Raw genomic sequence first — 20,938 nt, 5'->3', positions numbered from 1 at the left:
CCCCACCCTTGGGTGACCACAGCCCCCCACCCTGGACACCTGGGTCCCCCCAAAACGCAACCACGGCCACAGCTCCAAGCGCTTTATTGGGTGGGATGGTGGGGGGGGGGATGGGGGCGGGACCACCCATAGGTCACCACGGGGCACCCATGCGACACCACAGGGTTCAGCTGACACGGACACGAAGCCAGTTGGAGTCCTCCAAGGTGGTGCTGACCCACCTCCAGGACCTGCGCTTGACCATGGGGCACCCATGGGTGCCGTGGGGCACCTATAGGTCTCATGGAGCACCCATGGGTGCCGTGGGTCACTATGGGGCACCTATAGGTCTCATGGAGCACCCATGGGTGCCGTGGGTCACTATGGGGCGCCTACAGGTCTCATGGAGCACCCATGGGTGCCGTGGGTCACTATGGGGCACCTATAGGTCTCATAGAGCACCCATGGGTGGTTGACGATCACCACGGGGTTCAGCTAACGCAGACACAGAGGAAACCATGGTCCTCCAAGGTGGCGTTGACCCACCTCCAAGACCCATGGTTGGACAGGGAGCACCTGCTGTTGACCGGGTAGCACCCATGGGTGCCATGGGGCGGCGGTGGGGCTCAGCTGATGTAGACGCGGTGGAAGTCGTGGGCGCCGAAGGCGGCGTTGCACTTGGGGCACTTGCGCTGGCGGGTGTCGTAGCGGCTCTTGACGCACTCGAAGCAGAAGACGTGGAAGCACTTGGTGAGGACGGCGTCCTTCTTGCGGGCGTTGCAGCACGGGCAGGTCAGGCGGGCCTGGCGGTGGGCGGGAGACACGGACAAGATGGCCGTCAGCCCCACGGTGGCACCCTGTCAGCCGCCTGGCACCCGTGGGTGCTTCGGGCCCACCCATGATCTTCCAAGCCCACCCTGAGGTCCTCCAAGCCCAACGTGAGGTGGTGGAGAGGCAACGGGAGGGCGGGACAAGGTGGTTGTTGGCCCCGTGGTGTGAGCTGTAGCACCCATGGGTGCTCCAGCTGCACCCAAGGTCCTTCAACTGCCACTCAAGGTTCTCCAAAGCCACCCAAGGTCCTCCAACCCCATCACAAGGTCTTCCAGCCCCCTCCAAAGTCCTCCAGCACCCATCCATGGGTCCTCCAACCCCACCCGAAGTTCTCCAGCACCCACTCATGGGTCCTCCAACCCCACCCAAGGTCCTCCAGACCCACCAGAAGGTCCCTGGACCCCTTCCAAGGTCCTCCAGCACCCACCCAAGGTTCTTCAGCTGCCGTCTAAAGACCTCCAACCCCATGCAAAGTTCTCCAGCGCCCACTCATGGGTCCTCCAACCCCACCCACGGTCCTCCAAGCCCCATCCAAGGCTCTCCAGCTCTCCACTGAAGTTCTCCAACCCAACCGCAAGGTCCCCCAGCCCCTTCCAAGGCTCTCCAGCCACCTTGCCCAGCAGCAGGGAGCCTTGGGGGAAGGCGTGGGTGCCCCCCCCAGCCCTGCCCAGCCCCCCGGCACCCATGGGTGCCGCCCCCGCCCCGCAACCGTACCCGATACTCCTTGATCTCCTCCTGGAGGATCTGGTCGGCGTCGGCGTAGACCTCCACCTTCCGCTGCTTCTCCAGCTTCCGCCGCAGCCGCGACAGCTCCTCCTGCCACACGGATTGGGGGGGGGTGATGACCCACGGTGGCACCGTGGGTCTGTATAGACTCCCTATAGCCCCCCATAGAACCCCTATAGGCCCCAACAGAACCCCTATAGGGCCCTGCAGACCCCCTGTAAGTCCCTGCAGACCCCCTATAGGGCCCCCCCAGAGCCTCTATGGGAGCCACGACCCCCCTGTAGGGCCCCATAGACCCCTAGAGAGCCTCTATGGGTCCCACAGACCTTCTATGGAAACGCCCTGTAGATCCCCACAGAACCCCTTATAGGCTCCTACAGAACCCGCTTCATCTTCTTTAGATCCTCTATATGACCCTGTAAAGCCCCTACAAAGCCCCCCTGCCCCACACCACCCCATAGCACTTCACAGAACTCCGTAAGGACCCCCCACCCATCCCATAGCCCCATATATTCCCCCCCAGGTCCCCTATAGAGCCCACAGAGTGCCGTAGGGACGCTATAGAGTCCCTTTATTGTTCCTGGACCAGCCCATAAGGCCCCCCAGGGCCTCCACAGCACCCCACACAGCCCCCACAGAGCCCCGTAAGGACCCCCGACCCATCCCACAGCCCCATATATTCCCCCCCAGGTCCCCTATAGAGCCCATAGGATGCCGTAGGCACCCTACAGAGTCCCCCAGCCTCCCCGAACAGCCCCATAGGACCCCTTACAGCCCCCACAGCACCCTCCACAACCCCAATAAAGCCCCATAAGGACCCCCCAGCGGCCCCCCCTCATACTCCCCCCCCATGGATGCCATAGGCTTCCCACCTGGGCCCGTTTGAGGCTGAGGGATTCCTTATCCTTGGCCGCCCGGTTCTCGGCGGCGCAGGCCTGCAGCTCCCGTAGCCGAGCCTGGACGTGCTCCCCTTGCGCCCGCAGGTCCTCTGCCAGCTGCGCCGCCTCCACCGCCTGCGCACCCCCGGACGTCTGGGTCACCCCCCCTCGGTCCCGACATCGGGGGGGTCCCCGTCGTGTCCCCCCACCCCCCAAATCCCACCGCCTCGGTGCTGGGGTCCCACTCCCAAGAGTCCCCCCACCCTGACACCAGGGTCCCCAGGGCTGAGTTTCCTTCTCCCGGACACATGGGTCCCCCCAAACACTTGGGTGACCCCCCCGGATACCTGGGTGCCCCCCTTGGGTGCCCCCCTCCTCCCCCACTTCCCACCTTTCTCTTGTTGAGCTCCAGGGCCTGGGAGCGAAGGGCCAACTCCTTCTCCACGGCCGCCAAACTGCTCTGCAGCCCCCGCTCCTTCTCCTCCAGCTTCTGCACCACCAGCAGCTGGGCGTCCACCTGGGGACAACACCCCCCACCCCGTCATGGACGTCTGGGTCCCCCCCATCTTGGACACCCACGTCCCTACAGGCCCGGACACCAGGCTGACCCCCAACCCAGACGCCCGGGTTCCCCCCCGAACGCCTGGGTCCCACCACGACCTTGATGGTGAGAACCTCCTCCACCACCTCATCCTTCTCTTGGCCGACTGGGTTCCTCCAACCCCCCAACCATCTTGGTTCTCCTGGACCCCCACGTCCCCCCGGACCTCCCCGAAGCCCTGGGTCCTCCCTGACCGCCTGGGTCCCACCACAACCTTGATGGTGAGAAGCTCCTCCGCCACCTCATCCTTCTCTTGGCCAACGGGGTTCCTCCAGCCCCCCGACCCCCTGGACCCCCACGTCCCCTTGGACCTCCACGAACGCCTGGGTCCTCCCCAGACACCTGGGTCTCACCTGGGCCTTGAGGGCGAGGACCTGCTCGGCCAACTCGTCCTTCTCCTCCCGCAGCAGCTTGTGGATCTGATTGGCCTTGATCCGCTCCGACATCAGCTTGAAGTTGGCGTCGTCCTTCTCCCGCAGCTGCTGCAGCAGCCGCAGGTTCTGCTCCTGCATGTCCTCGAAGGCCTGGCCCGTCACGTCCATCTCCGACAGCAGCGCCTCCTCCTCCTGCTCCGCCCCCCCCGGGGTGACACGCCCGCCGTGAGGTCACCCGCCACCCCCCCGTGACATCATCACCCGCCACCCCTCCCAACGCCTTCATCCCCGCCGCCCTTCCCCGCCTGGCGTGGCCCGGAACGCGCCTATGACATCACAAACCCGCTTCGTGGCGTCACCGAACGCGCTCCTCGGCACACACGGCACGCCGGTGATGTCACAAGCCCCGCCCCACCCTCCCGTGTGACGCACGCTTGCCACCGGCCACCTACGCGTCGTGGAGCCAAAACGCCCTCGTGACATCACGGCCGCCGCCCGGCAGCCCTGAACGCTGCTCCGCCCCGCCCCGCCCACCGCGGGCGTTGCCCCTCCCGGCCTTCTATGAGCCAACGAGAGCGCGCTTATGACCTCACAAGCTACGCCCCTGACGCCCTGCCTTACCAAGCCCCGCCCACCCCGCCTCCCCCGAAAACCGCGCCCCGCGATCCCCTCCCCGGCCCCACCCCTCCCTCCAAGCCCCGCCCACCTGCTTGGTGGCGGCCAGCTTGCGCTGCAGGTGCTCGATCTGCTCCTCGGCCTGGCGCAGGCGCCGCAGGGCCTCCTCGTCCGCCAGCTTCTTGCTCTCCCGCCGCTCCCGCTCCTCCAGCTCCCGCGCCCGCCCCGCGCAGCTCCTCCGCCTGCCGGCCCGTGACGTCACCCGCCCCCGCCCGCGGACGCCCCGCCCGGCCCCGCCCCAGGGAGGAACCGCGGCGGGTTGGCCCCCGCGACGTCGCCGCGCCAGGGAGCGAGGTGAGGCAAGCGCGGGGGGGGGCAATCGCGCGAGGTAACGGCGTGAGGTAACGGCGTGAGGTAACGTAACAGCGTGAGGTAACGGCGTGAGGTAATGACGCGAGCTAATGGCGTGAGGTTACGGCGTGAGGTAATGGTGTGAGGTAACAGCGTGAGGTAACGACATGAGGTAATAGCATGAGGCAACGGCGTGAGGTAACGGCGTGAGATAATGACACAAGCTAACGCCGTGAGGTAATGACACGAGCTAACAGCGTGAGGCAACAGCGTGAGGTAATGGTGTGAGGTAACAGCGTGAGGTAATGACACAACTAACAGCGTGAGATAACAGCATGAGGTAATGACACGAGCTAACGGTGTGAGGTAACAGCGTGAGGTAACAGCGTGAGGTAATAATGCAAGCTAACAGCGTGAGGTAATCACACGAGGTAAGGGCGTGAGTTAACAGCATGAGGTAACGATGCCAGCTATCGCCGTGAGGGAACAGTGGGAGAGGATGATGTGAGGTCATGGCGTGAGGGAATGGGGTGAGGTTACAGCAAAAAGCAGTGGTGCGTGAGGTAATCACACGAGGCAATGGCGTGAGGTAACGGGGCGAGGTAATAGCGTGAGATAATCACGTGAGGTAAGGGCACGAGGTAATATGGTGAGGTCATCGCATGAGGCAATAGCGTGAGGAAAGCGCACGAGGCGATGGCGGGAGGAAAGGGCGTGAGGTGAGGGCGTGGGAGAACGGCGCGGGAGAACGGCGCGAGGTCGTCGCGCGAGGGAGCGGCGGGAGGGAGCAGCGTGGGGTAACCGTGAGGTAATGGCGGGAGGGAGCGATGCGAGGGCCCGGCCTGAGAGAGCGGCGGGGGAGCTCGGCGTGAGGGAACGTGCGTTAGCGTGCCGTTAGCGTGCTTTAGCATGTTAGCATGCCATTGGCGAGCACTAACATGTAATTAGCATGCATTACCATGCGTTAACATGCAGTTAGCGTGCATTAACATGCAGCTAGTGTGCATTAACATGCCATTTGCGTGTGCTAGTGTGCATTAATGTGCCATTAGAATGCATTAGCATGCCGTTAGCGTGCCTTAACACGCCGCCAGTGTGCATTAGCAAGTATTAACACGCACTTACCATGCGTTAGCATGCATTAACATGACATTAGTGTGGGCTAGCGTGCATTAACATGCTATTAGCATGCATTAGCATGCTGTTAGCATGCATTAACACGCCACCAGCGTGTGTTGCTGCACATTAACAAGCAGTCAGTGTGCATTAGCATGGCCTTAGCGTGCATTAACGTGCCATTAGCACGTTAGCATGCTGTTATTGTGCCTTAACATGCCGTTAGCGTGTCTTAACATGCATTAACATGTCATTAGCAGGTGTTAACGTGCATTAACACGCCGTTAGCACGCATCAACATGCCATTAGCACGTTAGCATGCCGTTAGTGTGCTGTTAGCGTGCATTAACACGCCATTAGCATGTATTAATGTGCGTTAACATGCTGTTAGCGCACGTTAACGTGCATCAACATGCCGTCTGCACGCGTTAGCATGCCGTTCGCCGCGCATTAACATGCCGTTAGCGTGTTCGGGTGCCGTTCGCGTGCCCTGACCTCAGCCTTGCTCTTCCTCTCGGCCGCCATCAGCTGCACCTTGTCCCGCTGCTCCTTGGGCGCCGACTTGTACATGTCCAGCAGCAGCTTCATCTCCTTCTGGCTCTCCTGTGCCTTCCTGCCCCCCCACCACGTTTGCATCTCATTTGCATCTCGCCTCTGCGAAGGCTCCTCACTCTCCCCCCAGGATCTGCCCCCTGAAGTGCCTCAGGTCCCCCTACCTGCCCCCCAGCCCCACCAAACCCACCCAAAACTACCCCCCACCCCTTCAGTGCCCCCCCCTCAATCCCATAAACAACCCCTGGCCCCCTGAAACCCCCCCAGCAACCCTAAAACAGCCCCCAGCCCCCCCATAACAGCCTCCAGCCCCCCAGTAACCCCCTAGAACAGCCTCCAGCCCCCCCAGGACCCCCATAACACCCCCCTGCCCCCCAAAAAACCAGCCCCGCCCCCCCCCCTTACTTGAGCTCCGCCCGCAGCTGCTTGAGGACCTCCGAATCCTTTTTCTTGGGCTCGTCGGGGGGGCCCTTGGGACGCTCCCGCTCCCGCAGCCGCTCCCGTTCCCGCTCGGGACCCCCCCGCGAAGCTCCGGGCCGAGGCGGGGCCGGGGGCGGGTCCTTGGCGCGGGGTGGGGGGGGGCTGCGCCGGGGGGGGCGGGGCAGGGGCGGGGGCCGGTGGGGGGGCAGAGGCGGCGACGGGAGGGGCAGGCTCCTCCTCTTCAGGCAGTCGTCGTGGGGGGGCCGCTTCGGGCGGGGCGGGTGTGCCGGCTGCCTCCCGCTTGGGCTCAGGGGGGGTGGGGCCTGATGGGGCCCCGCCCTCTTCTTCCTTGATGGGGGTGGGGCCTGCCCCCCCCCCCACTGCCAGCGGCGGCGGTGGTGGTCTCCTCCGGGGGGGCGGCGGTGGCGGCGGTTGGGGGGGGTGGAGGGGGCGGGGCGCTGCCTTGAGGGGGTGGGGCGCCGCTGGCTTGGAGGCGGAGCTAGAGGAGGGAGGGTGGAGTCAGCAAGTCACACCCATGAGAAGGGAGTGACATAGCCCTTTTAAGAGCACACACACGCCCCTCCAAGCCCCGCCCTCTTTGTGGGGTCCACCCATACAACGCTTTTCAGGCCCCACCTCGTTAAACACTCCCCAGGCCTCGCCCTCCCAAGCCCCGCCCCGTTAGCGAGGCCCACCTCAGCACCCACTGTCACACCCCTTTTAAGACCCTGCCCCCCTTAAAAAAGCCAACAGCCAATTGCAAGGCTGCACTCCCTCAGGCTGGCCCCACCCCCCTTAAAACGGCCACACCTCCTATGGGAAGGCGGGAAACCACTGCCCAATCCCCTCCCAGGGGCTGGCCCCGCCCCCTCACCCCCACCTCCTTAAAGGGGCTACACTACCCAATTCTCATGGAGTGACGGGGTGGGGCCGGGGCTGCCCCACCCTACTCCCTTAAAGTGGCCCCACCCCCCACCTCCTTAAAAGGGCTACACCACTCAGTCCTCATTGAGTGATGGGGCGAGGCCGGGGCTGCCCCACCCCACTCCCTTGAAGAGACCACACCCCCCGCGAGGCCCCGCCCACCTTGTTGATCTCGGCCTGCACCTCCCGCAGCTTCCGCTTGTAGCGCTGGACGTCGCCCTTGAGCTGGTGGTTGTGGTTCTGCAGGCTGCTGATCAGGTGCCGCATCTCCCGGTTGATGGGGCCTGCGGGGGCGGGGCAGGGCGTGGGGGGAGGACCCGGGTGTCGGGGGGGCGGGGACACAGCCCGTGTCCAGCCCCACCCCCTCCCTTTTCATGTAGGGTCATAGAGACCGCGGGGGGAAGAGGGAGCAGAGCGGCCTACGGTGCTGCGACCATAGAGTTGGGGGGTGGGGGGGTGCGTGGACCATAGAGCAGTGGGAGGAGCAGGCCGGAGCAGCCCCAAACGCACCACGGAGCTCTGGGAGGACCACCCCAGAGCGTCCCCAGCCCAGCCCAGCCCGACCCTCCGCAGCCCCTCTCTCCCGCTCTCTACGGCCCCACGCCCCGGCGGGTCCTCCAAGGGGGTTTTGGTGGCCGTGGGTCGCGCCGTGGGTCTCACCCGCCTGCTCGTTGGCCGCCAGGTTCTGCTCAAACTCGATGCGCAGCATCTCGTACTCCTTGCGCACCTGGGCCAGCGTGTCCTCCAGCTGGATCACCTCCGTCCGCAGCCGCTTCTGCACCCCCAGCTCGTCACTCTGCCCCCGGGGGGGGGGGACGCGGAGAGGGGACACGGGGACATGGAGGATGTAGGGGACGTGGAGGACACGGGGGACGTGGAGGACATGGGGACACAGAGAACATAGAGGACGTGGGGACACGGAGAATATGGAGAATGTGGAGGAAATGGGGACACGGAGGACACGGAGAACGTGCAGGAAATGGGGACACGGAGGACATGGAGAACATGGAGGACATGGGGACACCGAGAACATAGAGAACATGGGGACATGGAGGACAGAGAACGTGGAAGACATAGGAACATGGAGAACATGGAGGACATGAATAACGTGGAGGACATGGGGACAAAGAAAATACAGAAGACATGAAGGACGTAAATGACACGGAGAATGTAAAGGACATGCAGAACGTAGAGGACATGCAAAACATAGAGGACACGGAAAACGCGGAGGCCATGGGGACATGGAGGACACGAGGACATGGAGAACGTAGAGGCCATGGAGAACAGAGGCCACGGGGGCACGGAGGATGTGGAGAACACGAGGGAGATGGGGGACATGGGGGACGCAGAGAAGTGGGGGACACGGACAGGACAATGTGGAGGACACAGGGGACGCGGGACACATAACACAGGGGACACGGAGGACACGAGGGACGTGGGGGACACGGAAACATGGAGCACATGGGGGACAGGGACACACAGGCATGTCAGTGTCACTGAGGCGACCATCTTGGATGGCCATGAACTGGACACGCCATGACACCCCCCTGACCCCCAGGACCAACAGACACCCTGCGGAGCCCCAAGGATACTTGAGGACACTTGGGGACACCTTGGTGACATCACGACCCACCTCCATGTTCTCACTATGATGGAGGTGGCCATCTTAGATGGCCAACAGCCGGACGCCGTGATGTCCCATGACCCCCAGAACCAATGGGACACCCCAGGGAGCTCCAAGGACGCTTGGGGACACCTTGATGTCATCAAGAGCCACCTCCACGTTCTCAATATGACGAAGGTGACGATCTTGGATGGCCAACAGTTGGATGCCGTGACATCCCATGACCTCCAGGACCAACGGGACACCCCGGGGAACCCCCAGGAGCCTTGGAGACAGCCAAGGCCACCTCGGGGACACGTCCCCTCACCTCCATGTGCTCGATGTGGCGCAGGTGGCTGTTCTTGGTGGCCAGGAGCAGGGCGCGGGGCCTCGTCCAACTGCGTCTTCACTTGGAGGCTCTCGTGGTAGAGGAGGGAGAACTGGGACTCGCAGCACCTTGTACTCCAGCGTCTCCTTCACCGCCTCCTCCGGCAGCGAGCGCAGGGCCACCTGCGGGGACCGTCCCCAGCCGTGTCCCCTGGTGTCCCCGATGTCGTGTCCCGTCCCCCCCTCCGCCCCCATCGCCATCATCCCCTGGAGCTCCCAAATGTTCTCGCTGTCCTTCTGGGTCCCCAAACGTCCCCTTTTTGTGCCTCTATGGCTGCGCCGTGCCGTCGGCGTCACCCCTCTTGCCGCCAAATGTTCCCAGTGTTGACAGTGTCCTCCCCGCGTCCCTCAGGGTCCCCTGCGACCCCCCCGGCCGTGTCCCTGCTGTCTCCAACGTCCCTGATGTTGCCGATGACCCCGATATCCCCCACATCCCCGATGTCCCCAACGCCCCCAAGTCCCTCGTGTCGCCCACACCCCCAACGCCCCCCACGCCCTGATGCCCCCAGTGTCCCCAGTGTCCCCAGCGATGTCCCCGTGTCACCTTGAGGCGCTCGTGGCCGCGCACGGCCTGTTGCAGCTCCTGCTGCAGCTTCTCCAGCTCCGCCATCCGGCTGTTGGCCAGCTCCTGGTTCCCCTCCAGCTCCGCGTTCAGCATCTCAAACTGGGGAGGGAAGGGGGAGGTCACCCCAAAACCCTGGGGTCACCCCAAAACCCACTGACCCCCCCAGACCCCCCTCGGACCCCCCCAAACCCATCCCAAGCCCCCCAGCGCTGTGTTCAGCATCTCAAACGGGGAGGAGGGGGTCACCCCAAAACCCTGGGGTCACCCCAAAACCCACTGACACCCTTAAATGCACCTTGGACCTGCCCTGGACCCCCCCAAACCCATCCCAAACCCCCCAGCTCTGCGTTCGGCATCTCATAAACTGGGGGCCCTTTCCTCTAAATCCAGGGGTCACCCCAAAAAGCACCGACACCCCCAGATCCCCCCCAAGTGCTTCCAAACGTGTCCAAGGGACCCCCAAAGTCCCGAAAACCCTTCAGGACCACCCCAAACTCCCCAGAACCCCCCAAACCTGCTCAGGCTCCCCCAACCCCACCTCAATGTACCCCCCAACCCCCACATGCGCCCCCAAACTCCCCCCAGGGACCTACTTGAATCCCCCAAATCCCCCCAGGGGCCCCCAAACCCCCTCAGGTCCCCCCCAGGGGTCCCCCAACACCCCCTAAGAACCCCCAAACCCCTCCAGACCCCTCCCAGAGGTCCCCAAGCCCCTCTCAAATCCCCACCCCCCACCCCCCAGACCCTCCCAGGGTCCCCCCAAAGGAGCCCAACCCCCCAAGTGACCCCCAAAGCCCCCCCAGACCCCCCCCCCCAATACCTTCTGCATACTGAGGGTGATCTGCCCCCCCTGGAATCCTCCGGAGCTGCCGGAGCCGTAGGAGCCCGAGGTCAGCTGGGGACACGGGGACGTTAGGGACACCAGGGACACCCCAAAGACATCACGGGCACCCCAGGGATGTTGGGGACACCCTGGGGACACTGGACACACCCCATGGACACCAGGGATGTTGGGGACACCCCTGGACACACCCCATGGACACCAGGGATGTTGGGGACACCCTGGGGACATTGGGGGCACCCCGGGGACACTAGGTACGTTGGAGGCACCCCAAGGATATCGGGGACATCTCAGGGACTTCAGGAGCACTGGGGACACCCTAGGGATGTTGGTGACACCCCAGGGATATTGGTGGCACCCCAGGGGACATCAGGGACACTGGGGGACAAGCTGGGGATGCTGGGGACACTGGGGACAGCAGGGAGACCCCAGGGGATATCAGGGACAACCAGCAACATGGGGTGACCCCAGGTGACACGTGGTGATGGCAAGTGGCACGAGGTGACCCCAAGTGACGTAGAGGGACCCCAAGTGATCCCCCCAGTGACACGGGGGGACCCCCAAGTGCCAGAGACCAAGGGTGGTGGCCCCTCACGGAGCGCTGGGGCTCCTCAGAGCCCGGCAGCGGGTTGGGGGACGTTAGGGACACGGCGGCCACCCTCGGGGACACCGCTGGGGACGCGGGGGTCACCTGCTCGAGGGCCTCGGCGAGGTGGCGGTCGAGGCGTCCCTCGCGCTTGCGCAGCTTGGCGCTGTCCCACTGCAGCCCCTCCACCGTCGTCCCCATCTCCAGCACCTTGGTCTCAGCCGAGGTGGCCTTGTCCTGCAGCTCGGCCAGCTGGGGGGGGGACGGACACGACATGGGGACGTTGTGGGGACAGCGTGGGGACACCCACAGTACGCCGTCAGGGGAACCCACAGCACCCCGTGGGGATCTTAGCCACGATCATCTCGTGGGGACATCAACTGTGTCACTCTACAGGGACATCGGCCGTGGAACCGCATGGAGATGATGGCCGTGTCATCCCATGGGGACATTGGCCACAGAACCCCACGGGGACATCGGCCGCGGAACCCCACGGGGACATCGGCCGCGGAACCCCACGGGGACGTTGGCCACGGAACCCCACGGGGACATCGGCCACGGAACCCCACGGGGACATCGGCCACGGAACCCACGGGGACACACGGAACCCCACGGGGACATCAGACATGGAACCTCATGGGGACATTGGCCACGGAACCTCATGGGGACATCGGCCACGGAACCCCACGGGGACATCAGCCATGTCATCCCATGGGGACATCGGCCACGGAACCCCGTGGTGACGTTGGCCACGGAACCTCATGGGGACATCGGCCACGGAACCCCATGGGGACATCAGCCATGTCATCCCCATGGGGACATCGGCCACGGAACCCCCCATGGAGATGATGGCACTGCCACCCCACGGGGACCCCAACAATGTCACCTCGCGGGGACTCGAACCACGACACCCCGTGGGGTTGATGGCCACGTCACTCGTCCTCGGGACGTCAAACCGTGTCCCCCCCCGGGGATGACGTCCCTCTCCTCCGCCACTGGGGACGTGAGAGCGCCACTGGGACATCGTGGGGACAACCCCACCCCCTTGCCCAGTCCCTCCCAGTGCTCCCCAGTGCCTCCCAGCACCCCCCTAATCCCCTCCCAGTGCCCCCTAACCCCCTCCCAGTCTCGCCCAGTCCCTCCCAGTGCCACCAGTTCTTTCCAGTACTCCCCAGTCCCCTCCCAGCGCCCCCTAATCCCCTCCCAGTCCCCTCCCAGCGCTCCCAGTACCTCCAGGGAGACGCGGTGGTGTTTCTCCTGCAGCTGGAGGGTGAGGTCCTGCAAGCGCCGGTGCTCCCGCAGCAGCTCCCGCAGCAGCGCCCGTCCCGCCTCCGCCAGCTCCGCTGCGGGACCCCAGGTGTCTGGGGACCACCCTGACCCCCCCGGGACCCCCCCCCAGCACCCACCCAGACCAAGGGACCCAGGCGTCCGGGCACCCTGACCCCCCCCCAATCCCTCAGGGACCCCCCCCGCCCCCAGCACCCGCTGACCCCGGTGTCTGGGTGCCCCCCAAAAAGGGGACCCAGGTGTCCCGCTGACCCCCAAAATAAAGACCCAAACATTCGGGTGTCCCCAAATAAGGACTCGGGTGTCTGGGTGACCCCAAAAAAGGGGACCTAAGCATCTGGGTGAGCCCCAAAATGAGACCCAGACATCCCAGTGACCCCTAAAAAAGAGACCCAAGCGTCTGGGGGCCCCCCAAAAAAGGACCCAGGCATCCGGGTGCCCCAAAAAAGGGACCCAGATGTCTAGGGGTCCCCCAAAAAGTGACCCAGGCGTCCAAGTGATGCCAAAGATGACACCCAAGTGTCTGGGTGACCCCAAAAAAAGAGACCCAGGCATCCGGGTGCCCCCCAAAAGGGACCGAGATGTCTAGAGGCTCCCCAAATGTGGACCCAGGCGTCCAAGTGACCCCAAAAATGAGACCCAAGTGCCTGGGTGACCCCAAAAAAGGGACCCAGGCGTCCAGGGGCGCCCAAAAAAAGGACCCAGGCATCCAAGTGACCCCCAAAAATGAGACCCAGGCATCTGAGTGACCCCCAAAAACGGACCCAGGCATCCAAGCGACGCCCAAAAAGTCACCCCAGGCGTCTGAGTGCCCCCAAAAAAGGAACCCAGGCACCCAGGGGGACCCCAGGACCCCCCCCTCCCCTCACCCCCCCCCCCCCCCCCCAAAAACGGAGCAGAGACTCACGGCGGGCGGCCAGGCGGGCACCCAACTCATGGGCGCGACGGTGGCCCCCGCCAGCCCCTCCACCAAACGGGCGACGGCGGCGGGGGCGAAGGCGAGGCGGGGGCGCAGGCGCAGCTCCCCCTCCTCGGGGCCGCTGCGGCTCAACGCCGCCACGAAAGCGGCCGCCGGCCCCCCCAGGCGCCCCCCCCATTCCTCCCGGGGGGGGCGCGGTGGGTGGGGGGGGTGGCGGGGGGACGCCGGGACCCCCCCAGGGCTCTGCTGGGGAGAGGGAAGAGGGTGAGGGCCCCCCTCCCAGCAGCCCCAATTATCCCCCTAAGATTTCTAAAGAGCCCCCCCCTCTCCAGAAAACCTAATTGCCCCCCCGACACCCCACTGCCCCCCCCAGTTGCCCCCCAACACCCCAATTGCCCCCCCAGCACCCCAAACTGCTCCTCAGGACCCCCCTGCCTTCCCCAACACTGCCCCCCACAGCCCCCCCAGCACCCCTGAATTACCCCATAGGAACCCTAATTGCCTCCAGGACAACCCAGAGCCCCCCATGACCCCCAAAAGCCCCCCACGACCTCCAAGAGCCCCCCCCAGACTGCCCCCACCACCCTTCAAATTGCTCTCTAGGAACCCTAATTGCCCCCTTGTGACCCCCAAGAACCCCCCAAACTGCCCCCTTAGTTGCCCCCCATGGGTTCCAACAGCCCCTCAACACCCCCCATAACCCCCAAATTGTCCCCCATTAACCCCAAACAGCCCCCCCCAAACTGCCAACACCCCTAAACTGCTCCCTAGGAACCTTAAATGCTCCCCAAGACCCAAAATAGCCCCCCCAGCCCCACTCACCCCTCCTATCGGAACCCTTCGGCCTCGCTGAGGGGGGCTGGGGGGGCTCAGGCCCCTCAGGTCGGGGTTCAGGGGGATCCCCGGGGGGGGCAGGGGGTGTCCCCCCCTCCCCCTCATAGCGCCGCAGCAGTGCCTGCACCTCCGCATCCAGCTGGGGGGGGAGGATGGGGGTTGGTTAGGGCACCCCAAAACCCTGGGGGGGGGTCATGGGGGGCCCTCGAGGGGATTTGGGGGGGTCCCAGAGAGGTTTGGGGGGACCCCAGGGGGTTTGGGGGAAGCGGAGGGTCAGGACACCCCCAAATCCCTGGGGGGGGGGGCTGGCTTAAGGGACTCCAAGGGTGGTTGGGGGTGTGGGGGGTCCCTGGGGAGATTTGGGGGGGGCCCTGAAAGGTCTGGGTGGACCCCAATGGACTTGGGGAGGGGCAGGGTGGTTTTGGGGTCCCCCCAGGCCATTTCTGGGGCACTTTCAGCCTTTTTGAACTCTCTATCAAAAGGGGACCCCTCCTAAACAGCCCCAAAGGACCCCAGATGACTTTTGGGGCTCTGGGGTCATTTTTGGGGACCCCTCACAGATTTTGCCCCCCCTCTGGATCATTTTTGGGGCCCCCAGGGCCTATTCTGGGTGGTCCAGACCCATTTTTTGAGGGCCCCAAGGCCCTTTTCCAGCACTTCATCCATATGTACCCAACCAGGACAACCCAAAAGAATCCCATGTGATTTTTCGGGTGCCCAGACCAATTTTAGGAGTCCCTTGTACCATTTTTGGGGTCCCCATGGCCATTTTTGGGCCACTTCCAGCATTTTTGAACACTCTATCCATGTCTACCAAGCTGGAACCCCCCTAAAAGGAACTCCTAGAATCCTGCAGGCAACTTTTCGGATGCTTGGGCCAATTTTAGGGTCCCCTCACAGCTTTCTGGGGTCACCAAGCACATTTTTGGAGTCCCCAGGGCCATTTTGGGGTTCCCCACTTAAGTTTTTTAAGGCACTTTTAACCCTTTTTGAGCACCCTATCTATACTGGGGACGATTTTGGCGTTCGCCGACAGCTTTCTGGGTTCCCCAAGGCCATTTCTGGGGTCCCCAGGGTAATTTTGGGGGTCGCCGAGGCCAGTTTTGGGGTCGCCGAGGCCAGTTTTGGCCACTTTTCTCCCTTTTAACCCGCCGTGGCGCTCGGCCGCGGCTCCACCGGGGTTGGGAGGATCCGCTGCGGGTTCGGGGTGTCCTGTAGGAGGTTTTGGGGTACACGCGGTGAATTTGGGGGTTCTCACCTGTCCCCAGAAACGGTTGACCAACAAGAGGGTGGCGTCGTCGGTGGCCTGCCGCTTCTCCAGCTTCTCGATACGCTCCCGCAGCTCGTCCTCGCACGCCTGACGTTGCTCCAAGCGCTCCGGCCAACTTCTTGTTCTTGAACTGCAGCACCTTCAGGTCCATCTCCTCCTGGGGGGGCGGGACACACCCAGGAGTTTGGGGGCGGCCCCAGGAGCCCGTGGGGGGGACACCCAGGCGTTTTGGGAGGGGGGGGACACCCCACCGTGGAAGAGATGCCGCCGAGGCGCAGGGGTTCGATGAGCGTGGTGGGGGGCTGCTCCTCGCGGGGGGTTTCTTCTCGGGGGGGCCCCCGCTCCCCCCCATCGCTGGCCCCTCTTTTCGCCCCCCGCCCCTGACATGGCCTTGCCTGGGGGGGGTGGTGGTGGTGAGAGGGGTGGGTTATTGGGGGGGGGGGTATCATGGGTCGGGGGGGGGGCAAGAGGGTTATGAGGGGCAATGGGGGGGTTATTGGGGTAACCAGGGGCAATAAGGGGGTTACTGGGGGACAGCGGGGGGGGCTTAAGGGGGGGGGCAATGGGGGGGGGCTAAGGTGGAGGGGGAGGCAACGGGGATGGACGGGGGGGGGAAGGGGGGGGTTAACGGGGCTCAGCGGTGTGGGTGAGGGGGTGCAGGGGGGTCTCTAGGGGCCTATGGGTGTCTGTAAGGGTCTATAGGGGTGCACGGGGGTCTATAAGGATCTATAGGGATCTATAGGAATCTATTAAGGCTCTGTAGGAGTCTATGGGGGGATCTATAGAAGCCTACGGCGACCTACGGGAGTCTATAGCGAATCTATAAGGATCTATGGAGATCCATAGAGATCTATAAGAGTCTACGGGAATCTATAAGGACCTACGGGGATCTACAGGGGATCTATAAGGACCTATGGGGCTCTATAGGGGTCTATAGGAGTCTATAGGGGGGGTGTGAGAGGCCCGGCCCCCCCGCCCCCTCCGCACCCACCGCCACCGCCGCCGCCGCCGCCGCCCCGGCCCGCGCCACTGCGCAGGCGCAGGACCCCGCTCCGCGCATGCGCAGGTCCCGCCCCGCGCAGGGCTCCCCGCCCCCCCCCCCCCGCCGCGCAGGCGCAGGAGCGCCCTCGCCGCCGTCGCCGTGGTAACCTGAGGGGTGGGGGGAGCGGAGGGGGAAGGCGGTGCCCTCCTCCTCCGCGGCGACCAACCAGGAGAGGAGAGCGGGCGGAGGGCGTGGCCGGGGCGGTCTTAAAGGGGCGACGCCTCCTCCGAAGGCTGCGCGGGTCCGTGACAGGTCGGGGGACCCCCGGGGCCCCACAGAGACCCCGTGGGACCCCCCCCCAGCCCCCATGGGGACCCTCTGAACCCCACAGAATCCCCCAAAGCTCCTACGACACCCCCCCACGGTCCCCCTTAACCCCATGGGGACCCCTCAACCTCCTAAGACCCCCCCCAGGGCCCTCCTCAGCCCCATAGGAACCCCAAAACCCCAGGGATCCCCCTGCCAAGGAACCTCCAGCCCTATAGGGACCCCCAAAGCCCCCCCCCCAGCCCCATAAGACCCCCAAGGGACCTCCTTGACCCTATGGGGACCCCCTGCAGCCCCATGACCCCCTCCACAGACACCCCCTCTCCCCATGGGAGGACCCCCAATCTCTCCCTAGACCCACAGGACCCCCAAATCCCCTCTGACCTCCCCCCAACCCCATGACCCACCTCCCCAGGACCCCCTTCACCCCATGGGAGCCCCCCCAGGGATCCCCCCTGGCCCCCCCCCAACCCCTTGGGGACCCCCCTGAGTGCCATAGGGACCCTCAAGCCCCTTGGGACCCACCTGAACTCTGTAAAGACCCCCACCGAGACCCCCTTAACTGCATAGGATACCCTTAGCCCCTCCCCCTCAACCCCACGGAAGCCTGGGTCCCTCCCCCATCTCCTGGGGTGGGGCTGGGGTGGGGTGGGGGGTCCCAAAACTCTCCGTTTTCAACCCTTTTATTCATCGCATTCTCCCGCAGGAAAGCTTACAGCCGCCGTCTGTACACGGTGCCCCACGCTGGGGGGGTGGGGGGGGGCCCCCCATGACCCCCCCCGGCACCCCACCCCCCCCCCCAGGCCCCCCCCCCAGCCCAGCACAAAGCACCTTTGCATAGATCGTGTTCAAAAGGAACCTATTTTACATGGGGCTGTACAGGGGGTCGGGCCCCCGCCAATGTACACGGGTAAAAAACGCCCCCCCGGCACCCCCCGGGGTCCCCCCCGGAGCCCTCCGACGCTGTTGGGCCGCCGGCTGCCAGCTCCCGTCACAAGATGGCCGCCAGTTCGGACAGCCACGGGAGGCGAGGGGGCTGCCAGAGGCAAGATGGCCATCGGCTCTGACGGCCACTGGAGTCAAATGGCCGCCGGGTTTCATCTCTGCCAGGGTCAAGATGGCCGCCGGCTCCGACGTCCACTGGAGTCAAGATGGCCGCCGGCTCAGATGTCCACTGGAGTCAAGATGGCTGCCAGGTTAGATGTCTACTGGAGTCAAGATGGCTGCCGGGTCCTATGTCTGCTGGGGTCAAGATGGCTGCCAGGGGCCATGTCTGCCAGGATCAAGATGGCCACGGCTGATATCTGCTGAGGTCAAGATGGCCACCGAGTCCTCACATCTGCTGGGGTCAAGATGGCCATGGGCTGCGACATTCACTGTGTTTCAAGATGGCCGCCGGTTACGACATCCATTGGAGTCAAGATGGCTGCTAGTTCCCACATCTGCCATGGTCAGATGGCCGCCCGCTCTGACATCCACTGAGATCAAGATGGCCGCCAGCTCTAACACCTGCCGGGATCAAGACGGCTGCTGGATGTGACATCACTTGGTTCAAGATGCTGCCTGCTCTGACATCCCACAGATACCCCACGCTGACATCACTGGTTCTGACATCACTGTGCTCAAGATGGCTGCCAGTTCTGACATCACCAGGTTCAAGATGGCCACCGCCTCTGACATCACTGCATGCAAGATGGCTGCCGGCTCTGACATCACCAGGTTCAAGATGGCCACCGCCTCTGACATCACATGGAGCAACATGGCTGCCGGTTGTGACATCACCAGGTTCAAGATGGCCACCGCCTCTGACATCACATGGAGCAACATGGCTGCCGGTTCTGACATCACCAGGTTCAAGATGGCCACCGCCTCTGACATCACATGGAGCAACATGGCTGCCGGTTGTGACATCACATGGATCAAGATGGCCACCGCCTCGGACATCGCTGCATGCAAGATGGCTGCCGGTCGTGACACCAACTCTGACATCACCACGTCACCGAGTTCAAGCCAGTCGCCGCCTCTGACATCATTCAGCTCCCAGGTCGGCCATCTTGGGGTCCCAAGAGCCACTTTGTGTGGGGTCAGGTCGGCCATCTTGGAGTCACCGTCGGCCATCTGGGGGCCACGCAGGTGGCCTTTGTGGAGCGGCTCCAGTCGGCCATCTCGGGGCCACCAGCTCGGCTGTTCCGAGGGGTCGTGCGGTCGGCCATCTTGAGGGCATGGTCAGACCGCTCCCTGCTGAGGCGGTTCCTGTCGGCCATTTTTGAGGGGGAATCAACCAAAGCGCCAGATCGACCATTTTGAGGAGGGGCCCGGTCGGCCATTTTAGGATCGCCTGGTCGCCCATTCTGAAGCCACGCCCGCCGGTCGGCCATCTTGAGAGGGCTCCAGTCGGCCATTTTGCGGGCGCCCCGTTGGCCATTTGGTAGGTGCTTGGTCAACCGTTTTGCGGGCACCAGATCGCCATTTTGTAGGCGCGCAGCCAGCCATTTTCTGGGCGCTCCGGTCAGCCGCTTCAGGCCCATCTGCCCGGACCCTCCGGCGACACCCGCCGGCCATCTTGCGGCCCCCTCCCCCCCGCCACGCCGCCCCACTCAGCCCTTCGTAGGGCCCCGGTCGGCCCATCTTGCCGGCCCCCTCGGACCGCAGGGGGACGGCCGGGGGGGGTCACGTCTTGGCCTTGCGGCCGCGGACGGCCGCCGCTGCCGCCGAGGGGGTGTCGGGGGGCGCAGGGGGGCCCCCGGGTGGGGTGGGGGCGGCGGCGGCGGCCGAGCGGGTTTGGCGGCGGGGGGGGCCGTGCAGCGCCGGGGGGGCTGCTGCCGCCGCCGCTGCCGCCCCCGCCGGGTGGGAGGGGGAGGCCGCCGCCGGCGGTGCCGGGCAGCCCCCCCGCCCGCCCGCCGGCGCCGCTTCGCTGGGGGGGGCCGCCGCCGCCCCCCCCTCGTCCCCGCTACCCCCCTCCTCCGAGGAAGGAGGGGGGGAACGCCGCCGCCGCCGGCCCGGCTCCCGCTCCAGGGGGGCCATGAGGGGGGCCCCGGGTGCCGGCGGGTGCTGCGGGGGGGCCGGGGGGGGCGAGGCGCTGCTGTCGGGGGACGCCCGCTTGGGGGGCCGCCCCCGCCGCCGCTTGCCGGGGCTTTGGGAGGCTCCTGTTGACGCCGACCCCCCCCGGGCTGGCCGCCCCCCAGCCGCCGCTTGCTGGGGGGGTCGTGGTGGCCGGCGGCGCGCCGCCCCCCGGCGCTTGGGGGGGGCGTCCCCGGCGGCGTTTGGGGGGGCCGGGGCTGGCGCCGGGGCTGGGGCTGGCGCCGGGGGGGGTCGTGGCGGCGGCGCCGGGGTCGCCCAGGGATTGGGGTCTCCAGCACCGTCACCAGCCGCCCCGGCAGCTGCCGCAGCACCTTGGCTGCCGGTCCCGGCCCCCGGCTCTGCCGGATCTCCACGTCGGCGCTGCGGCGCCGGCGGGGGCCCCGCCCGGCCCCGCCCTGTCCTGCCCCGCTCGACGGTGTCCCCCCCCGGCCCTTCCGGCGCCACCGGCGACGCCTCTGAGGGCGCCGGGGCCGGCGGCGACGTCGCTGGTGGTGTGGCCGATGTCGCCGGTGCTGCGTCCGGTGGCGCCGGTGCCCGCCTGGGAAGGCGGGAGAGGTCACCTGGGATGGCGCCGGGTGCGACGTCACCGGCGCCAAGTGTGACGTCACCGGCGCCAAGTGTGACGTCGGCGGCGGGGTGCTGGGTGTCACCGGCGCCTGGGATGGGGCTGGGGGCGGTTGCGGTGTCACTGCAGCTGCTTTGGTGGCTGCCGGGGCCGGTTGCGACGTCAATGGGAGCGGTTGTGATGTCACCAGGGCCAGCTGCAACGTCACCGGGGGCGTTTGTGACATCACCGGGGGCGGTTGTGACGTCACCCGGGTCCGGTTGCGACGACACCGGGATCGCTTGCGACGTCACGGGGGCAGCGGGCAGGAGCGGGGGCCGCGTG

At 65.4% G+C, this 20,938-nt stretch overlaps 1 protein-coding gene across 1 annotated transcript; it reads right to left on the bottom strand.

Moving 5' to 3' along the window:
• Nucleotides 1-152: 152 nt before the first annotated feature.
• On the bottom strand, nt 153-17,010 carry RNF40 (ring finger protein 40). Its single transcript, XM_052775108.1, is given in 26 exon segments — nt 153-782; nt 1,525-1,626; nt 2,409-2,549; nt 2,806-2,931; nt 3,369-3,581; nt 4,096-4,230; nt 4,232-4,246; nt 5,967-6,084; nt 6,429-6,833; nt 6,836-6,942; nt 7,530-7,651; nt 8,028-8,163; nt 9,299-9,355; nt 9,357-9,419; nt 9,421-9,480; nt 9,902-10,021; nt 10,743-10,817; nt 11,455-11,601; nt 12,580-12,692; nt 13,544-13,801; nt 14,378-14,528; nt 15,648-15,767; nt 15,769-15,816; nt 15,911-16,185; nt 16,463-16,489; nt 16,809-17,010. Coding segments are annotated over 26 exon segments (3,513 nt in total). The 3' UTR covers nt 153-605.
• Between the last annotated feature and the right edge of the window lie 3,928 nt (nt 17,011-20,938).

Source organism: Harpia harpyja, chromosome 28 (assembly GCF_026419915.1).
Source record: "Harpia harpyja isolate bHarHar1 chromosome 28, bHarHar1 primary haplotype, whole genome shotgun sequence".
Classification (NCBI taxonomy): Eukaryota; Metazoa; Chordata; class Aves; order Accipitriformes; family Accipitridae; genus Harpia; species Harpia harpyja.
This window is presented reverse-complemented; position numbering and strand designations above follow the sequence as displayed.